This window comes from Mizuhopecten yessoensis, unplaced genomic scaffold (assembly GCF_002113885.1).
Source record: "Mizuhopecten yessoensis strain PY_sf001 unplaced genomic scaffold, ASM211388v2 scaffold8071, whole genome shotgun sequence".
NCBI classification, from domain to species: domain Eukaryota; kingdom Metazoa; phylum Mollusca; class Bivalvia; order Pectinida; family Pectinidae; genus Mizuhopecten; species Mizuhopecten yessoensis.
The window spans coordinates 88924-96815 of record NW_018407364.1 but is presented as its reverse complement, the minus strand read 5'-3'; the positions used below and the strand labels follow the sequence as shown (position 1 = coordinate 96815).

Sequence of the window (7892 nt, the reverse complement as noted above, 5' to 3'; positions counted from 1 at the left end):
ACAGCGATATGCAATACAGCCCTCAGAGTTTGAGCCGACGATATATCTAGCTTATGTCACTAGCAATGTTGAGACCCCTTTTTAACCAGGTATTATCAACGTATCAGAAATTTGGATTCTAATAGTTCGATTTTTCCCGTGGTCAGTTGGTGAAAATATAAACATTGCATTTTAACTTATCCTACATGAATCGTATCTTGTAGTCAATCAGACTTAGTGTTTAATATTGAGGCTGAACAAATGTATGTTTCAGGTAAAGCATTCTTATGACACCTTACTATTTTGTAGGCAGGTATCAAAGCCAAATTTCAGTCTCATAAAATTAAAGACCTAAAGATACGTCGAAAAATATATACCATTGGTCTGAATATCTATGTTTAGTGATTTTTGTCATTTCTTAAATAAACGACCCCCCCCCCCTCCCCCCAACACACAAACACAAAAAAAATAAAAAAAATGCCTACCAACCTTCCCTATAGCTTTCCTGTTGTGTAACCTGAAACAAAGCGAGTTTTCGCCTGATACACAGGTGAGTCATAATCATGACATGTATTTGCTACATTATCGGGAAGTTTTCATTTAAAACGCGTATAATATTGTAATTGACGCACATACTGTCTCGAATATTGAACCATCACCAAGTTTTCCCTGTGTGAATATTACATGGCAGTAATTTCGTTATTGTGTACAGATATGTACTACAATACACGCTAATCAAGCAAAGAGAACCAGTCCAGCACAAAGTAACCGAACGCTAAACTATTTCCTCTGAGCGATAAATGCTTCCCAATTGTATCGTGTTCTAAGTAATTAATATATTTGGCGCGTGAGCGCGAGGACTGGTAGGTGGGACTCGTATCAACTGCGTTGATTTATATATAACAATTGAAGATCATATCAAAAGTCAACCATTGGATGGTGTACAGCGGTTCTTCCTCGTAAGCGATAAGCACGCCGAACAGAAAAATATACATGATATTACATAGCAATCTCAGTATCATTAACGCAGCCTGGTGTGTAACTTCCGGTAGAAAGCGGCGGAGTGCTAAATACGAGTGTATTGTTGCAATTGTAGGATTTGAAGCGCACGTACATTGGCTTACAAGCAGATATCTCTTCATGCTTGAACATCCGCTCGAATTCCGTTTTATAAAGGGACAAGTGGGTGTGAGAGACAAGAGGACGATATCACGCTCAGACAACAGTCCTACAGTCTTTATAATTAAATAGTCATCATCATCGGTGTATTTATTTATGTACTGTTGATGATCGCCACTTTAACTCATAATAATTCGAGTGTTTGTACATCGCACGGCTGTTGCCTCTAACGTAGAGTTACCCCGGAATATACGCTATCATGAATGAAACACTGATTTTGACTGGGGATGTTTTGCAATGGAACAGCGAACTTTCCAAATCTCTAATTGCCCTGGATGTTATTTTGTGTCTGTACATAGTTTTAGGTGTCGTTGGAAATGCTGTTGTCGTCTTTATCTACGGATTCCGACTAAAGATTGGTATGGACGACCGATTTTTCATCCTCGTTTTGGGAATAATGGACACCATTGTATGCTGTGCAAACCCTGCATTCGCTTTATGGCGGAACTTGCTTCCGGTAAATTCCAGTGGAAATATTATATGCAAGGTGACTTGGTTCTGTACAAGAACAATAAGTACAACTTCCGGTCTACTTATCCTGATAATTGCTTTACAGCGATTCCTGAAAGTATGTAGACCATTCGGCCGACAAATGACGTCAGTGTGGAAGCGTGTTTTGGTGGCGTGCGCTGCGGCGATGTCATGTCTCATGCACACGCCTTTAATCATATTTTATGGGGAGATAACTCTACACAATCCGAGGAGAAATGTAACTGGAAAAAGATGTGGTCTCATTGACAACCAAGACGAGGCGCTGACAAGGGCCCAAATGAGTTATTTTTACTTCATGTTCGCTTCAGCAGGATTAGTTTTGTTGTCCATCGTAATACTCTACTCTTTAATAGGACAGCGGATTTACGAAAAAGTGAGGCGTAAAAGGGAGCGCAAATCGTCTATGCCTAGTTCTCTCTCATCCCAGTATTCCACACCGGAAGAGAACGGCACCGTTGACATAGTAACCGATGCTTTGGTAACGTCTCCAGATTCACACGTGGCGTCTCTCAAAACTCATAACAGAAAGGTATCGAGTAAAAAGAAAAAAACTCGTCGGAGTCCTCTCGAAAAGCACAGATACACGCTCATGTTTATGCTGATAGCCGCAGTGTGTGTCGCAACATATGTTCCGTCACTAACGGCAAATATTATTCAAAACATCGACTCTGAGGAATTCTGGACGGAGTATACGAACGGTAAAAGGTCTTTGTATATAATTCTGTTCCAGCTATACATCTTGAACCATGTAGCCAATCCTTTTATATACGGACTATTTGATGGGACATTCCGACTTGAGGTTCGTAAGTTGTTTTGTAAAGGTGTAAATAAGTGACGTTTCGGGCTTTGGTATTAGTAAAGACTATCCGGAAGTGACGTAATATTTTTTTTGTTATTGCAAAATATGTCATGAAGGGACATTGTTATATTGAACAGAGACTGTCTGATCATAAAAGTTACATCGTCATCATTGACGTCATCATCAGTGTTTTACTTGAATGTTCCCTATGCGTTATATCATGAAATTAAAAAAGTGAATTCAAGTCCGTTTCAGCTTGTGGTCTGTGTTCATTTAATATATTTGTTTTAAATACACAGACTGTGTATATATTCCTATATATGTCGCATTAGATTTCACATTTAACTTATTCTATGATATTTTATACAAAAAAGAGGCATTTTTTTCTAGTCTAATGCATAGTAACGATATCCGAAGCACGTGGTGATCTATTAAAAGATTTCTCCGATATTTTATGGAAATCTTACATTATAGATATCGGATGAGAACTGTTATCTAAAATTATATCTCTCTGGTGTGTAAAATGATTTAAAAGAGATACTCACTATCCATACAAACAGAGATATGCGGTATAATGATCATGTGACTATACATCAAGTGTTCATAATATAACAACAAATATATACTCTGTTCATGATAGTCTTAAAATAGAGACATCCAGTGTGTTTGATATCTAACAATAGAGATAATGTGTATGAAATACACCTGATATCTAAATATAGAGTAAATGTGTATGAAATGCACCTGATATCTAACAATAGAGATAATGAGTATAAAATGAACCTGATATATAACAATAAAGATAGTCTGTATAAAATGCACCTGATATCTAACAAAAGAGAAAATGTGTTTGAAATGAACCTGATATCTAACAATAGAGATAATGTGTATGAAATGCACCTGATATCTAACAATAGAGATAATGTGTATGAAATGCACCTGACAGGCGCGTAGCTAGCCCCTTTACCATGTGTAAGCCCGACATGGTATTTGCCGAAGACAGTCCCCCCGAAGCGCGAGGCTCGAAGCGCCAAGCGCGAGCAGGGGGAGGGTACGGGAGGGTGTCTTCCCCCTCCCGTAAGGGGGGTCTGGGGGGTCTCCCCCATAAAAAAATGTTTTCTAGAACGTCTCAGGAGCCATTTCCCACGACCTGATGTCTGTTTTCTCGTTTTAATGCGCAAAAAACCCCTTTTTTGTGTATATATATATACCTATATACGTGGATCCAGTGTAATTCCGAAGATTAACCGTCGGTATTGCTTTGTACACCCTCCATACATACATTGTCTGGTTTTTACCTAATCTTGATAAATGCATTTGATACTTCTGCATTAGTGAACATGCAATTGGGTTTGTCTTTCTCATAATCTGATCCGAGTTAATTGAGAAGCGAGGTCTCCCACACAGTTTAGTCTTCTGTTTGTGCTTTGTTACTGGTTCCTTATACTTGCTCCTGTTATTTGTTGGGCATTTCGAGAAGCGATTTTGCCCCCACTATCATCGTCATGCCCAGCTTTGCAGTCTCCCACACCGTTTCGTCTTCTGGTTTCATAAACATTTTGTGGAAATGGAAGAAAATTAAAGTTTAGTTTTATATACGTCCATTATATGCGCAATTATGCGCAATCTGACAAAGTATAAAAATACAAAGCACCGTGATTTTTTAAAATTCTGTTGTGTTGTAATTGGGCAGGCTCCAGAAGACAGTTTTCGTCATTTATTTAGATTCTAACGTGTCCTTTCCTACGTTTGGCAGCAAGGAACTCCTCTATCGCAGCATCAATGTCAATTGGCATATCTCGGTGAATATGGAGAATTGACAATGACGAAAGACGCCCCTGTCCCATTGTGCAACGTAGGTGCGTCTTCACTCTGCGGAGGGAACTGAATGAACGGTCTGCTGACGATGTGAAGACTGGCATGGTTACCAGTATTGCGAGCATCGTCCAGACACAAGGGTACAGCTCGCGGTTAGTTACTGGAAGCGTTTCATGCAAAGAAGCAGGTTTGATGGTGTTTGGAATGTTCCATCTCACAGTCCATCGCCTAATCTCCTCTTCAAATATCTCACGACCCTGAAGATGTAGAATAAATGCCGTGAATAGGCGGTCCATGATGTCGGGCGTGATTTGTTGCAGACATGTGGGCACGAGATACTGGGCAAGGGATCTGTCCTGCACCTCCCCACCAAGCAGTCTGCCGGTCAACTCTTGAACCAAATGGTCAAGGAAGGGTAAGTACAGGGACCGTTTCCAATACTCATTTGGATTGTCGGCAGGAACAGTTGCCCTGTTGCTCTGTCTGCCGGCCATTCTGGGCATAGACGGTTGGACGTCAAATGTGTCTGCCAGATCTGATGCCTTTTGAAAAAGTGCAACCCAAACACGGTTATTGACTTAATGTATCCGGAATTTTACACGAAAACATTGAATACAAAAACAAAAATGTATAGTTGACTGACAAGTTAACGATTTATTAATTTTGTTGCTGGATGCAGATAATTTCCTCTGTAAGATAATGTGATCTCTATCTTTATAGCGTTGTTCTGGTTTATTACCGAAAAAAACATTGATTGTCTGTGTCCACTGTGCCATACACGGAGTCGTTTGCGCCGGTCGTGAGTTTCTCAATTTACTCAATCGAGCAGTTTAGTTCCGCCTGGAACTGTCCATTAATGCAATGGACATTTCTAAACTTCATACATTTTTGTACTAACTATTAACAATGTATCATATCTGAGGAATTACATTTGTATACTATATATTCAAAACTTAAACTCCACTTTATAGTATCAGCAAGAAAAAAACCGTCATGAAAACCTATACTTGTCAAAATCATGTGCAAGCCCGGGCTTATTGGCTTACATGGTAGCTACGCGCCTGCCTGATATCTAACAATAGAGATAATGTGTATAAAATGCACCTGATATCTAACAATTGAGATAATGTGTATGAAATACACCTGATATCTAACAATAGAGATAATGTGTATAAAATGCACCTGATATCTAACAATAGAGATAATGTGTATGAAATACACCTGATATCTAACAATAGAGATAATGTGTATGAAATAGACCTGATATCTAACAATAGAGATAATGTGTATAAAATGCACCTGATACCTAACAATAGAGATAATGTGTATGAAATACACCTGAGATCTAACAATAGAGATAATGTGTATGAAATGCACCTGATATCTAACTATAGAGTTATCCATTGTACCTGGTATCTAACAATAGAGATATCCATTGTAACTGGTATCTAACAATAGAGATATCCATTGTACCTGGTATCTAGCATTAGAGATATCCATTGTACCTGGTATCTAACAATAGAGATATCCATTGTACCTGGTATCTAACAATAGAGATATCCATTGTAACTGGTATATACCAATATAGTTATCCATTGTACCTGGTATCTAACAATATAGATATCCATTGTACCTGGTATCTCACAATAAAGATATCCACTGCACCTGGTATATAACAATAGAGATATCCATTGTACCTGGTATATAACAATATAGATATCCATTGTACCTGGTATCTAACAATATAGATATCCATTGTAACTGGTATATACCAATAGAGATATCCATTGTACCTGGTATCTAACAATAGAGATATCCATTGTACCTTGTATCTAACAATAGAGATATCTATTGTACCTTGTATCTAACCATAGAGATATCCATTGTACCTTGTATCTAACAATAGAGATATCCATTGTACCTGGTATCTAACAAAAGAGATATATATTGTAACTGGAATCTAACAATATAGATATCCATTGTACCTGGTATCTAACAATAGAAATATACATTTTACCTGGTATCTAACAATAGAGATATATACATTGTACCTGGCATCTAACAATGGATAGGTATCTAACAACCCTCGAACCTTCCACACGTATCAGCCCTTGGGCTTTCATATCAAATAGATGCATTCCCCTGATAAGTCAAGTGGTAAACTTGATACGTTAAGTGGGTTTTTGTTTCGTTTGACATTTTAAAATTTAATCAAGAATGTTTTGTTTTTAATACAGGTCGTTACACCGTATTGTACGGAATCAGTAGTATTTATTTTTTGTTGGCTCTTAACCTCATCTGGGACGTCTAGAAGAAAGAACTCAGGTTATTCCGAATGCTCATAACCTGATCAAACTCATATTCTTATAAACTATTCCTTACATTTACAGTAAATTACTTTACTCAAATGCTTTTATTAAACTCCCATCCACAAAAAACATCCTTTTTAAAGACTCGCTCAATAAATCGCTATATGCTAAATATGCATTTAAGTTACTAACTTTATATTTAAAGTTAAACTTTAGTAACAACTGTCTGAATTCATAGATGCTGACATCCATGTAAAAATTAAATGATACACATGTTTTTTAAGTATGTTTAATTGCATTTTACAATGTGACAGGCTCCAAATTTTTACAACCGGAAGTTAACAATAGGAAATGACCCAAAAAGGGGAAATCCTCCACTTTTTTCCTTTATCAATCCGCTCCAATATATCCATATGTGATATTGCTAAATAATTTTAGAGTTAAAGTTAAATACATGTAGATTTTATTCATCTAAAAACTTGACACCAATTCAAAATTTAAATTACGAAGGGGCACAGTTATTTAACCGGAAGTAATTTTCTGTTGGAACTACAAATATATCAAAACGGACGCTGTTTGGCTGATTTAATTGCACGAGCTCTTTAATTTAAATAGTACATTACTTGAAAATTCCTATGGGTACAAAGTTCGAACCTCCGCAAGATAGACACCTCTCGCCAAAATTTGGCTTGTTGATTTCATTTCCTTTTACAGAACAAAACAGGGAATAGTTGGTCGTTTTTTTTTATATTTATCAAGATACGTAAACTACTTTTTTCAGACAAATACAAAATAACTGATTCATACATAATTTTCTTTGTAATATTGATACGGGTGGAGTTTACCAATGTGGTCACAATATAAAAAATATATACATTCCTGTGAGATGTGAGATTTGGCCGCCATAACTGCATTTGTGACGTAATGTGCTCCACTTGATGTTACAAGGTTCATTAAATAAACACTTCTGTCTATCTGTCAGTGTATACTAAAATGTTAACGCATATCCTTCTAATTTCAAACACTAAGGAGTTGCGCGTGTCCACGTGCTGATTATTACGTATATATTAAGTAAACATGTTATGTTACTAAATCGATTTAATCACTGTACAAAGACGTGTTTGTAACACGAAGAGAACATGTGTTCTATTAGCATCATACCTAACCTAGCCTAATAATGTGTTCCTATACTGATGTGAGTAGATCTAGGGGGAGGTGTTCCTATACTGATGTGAGTAGAGCTAGGTGTGTGTGTGTGTGTGTGTGTGTGTGTGTGTGTGTGTGTGTGTGTGTTCCTATACTGATGTGAGTAGAGC

The 7892-nt window shown here is 37.3% G+C and overlaps 1 protein-coding gene across 1 annotated transcript; it reads left to right on the top strand.

The window, feature by feature from the left end:
- The first annotated feature begins 937 nt into the window (after window positions 1–937).
- LOC110454836 (cholecystokinin receptor type A-like) lies at window positions 938–2702 on the top strand. Its single transcript, XM_021504569.1, has one exon. The coding sequence runs from the start codon at window positions 1358–1360 to the stop codon at window positions 2483–2485; it is 1128 nt and encodes a 375-aa protein (XP_021360244.1). The 5' UTR covers window positions 938–1357; the 3' UTR covers window positions 2486–2702.
- Window positions 2703–7892: the final 5190 nt, after the last annotated feature.

What these genes read in the sequence shown, in the direction of transcription:
- LOC110454836 (XM_021504569.1), top strand. Translation starts at nt 1,358, where the DNA reads ATGAATGAAACACTGATTTTGACTGGGGATGTTTTGCAATGGAACAGC.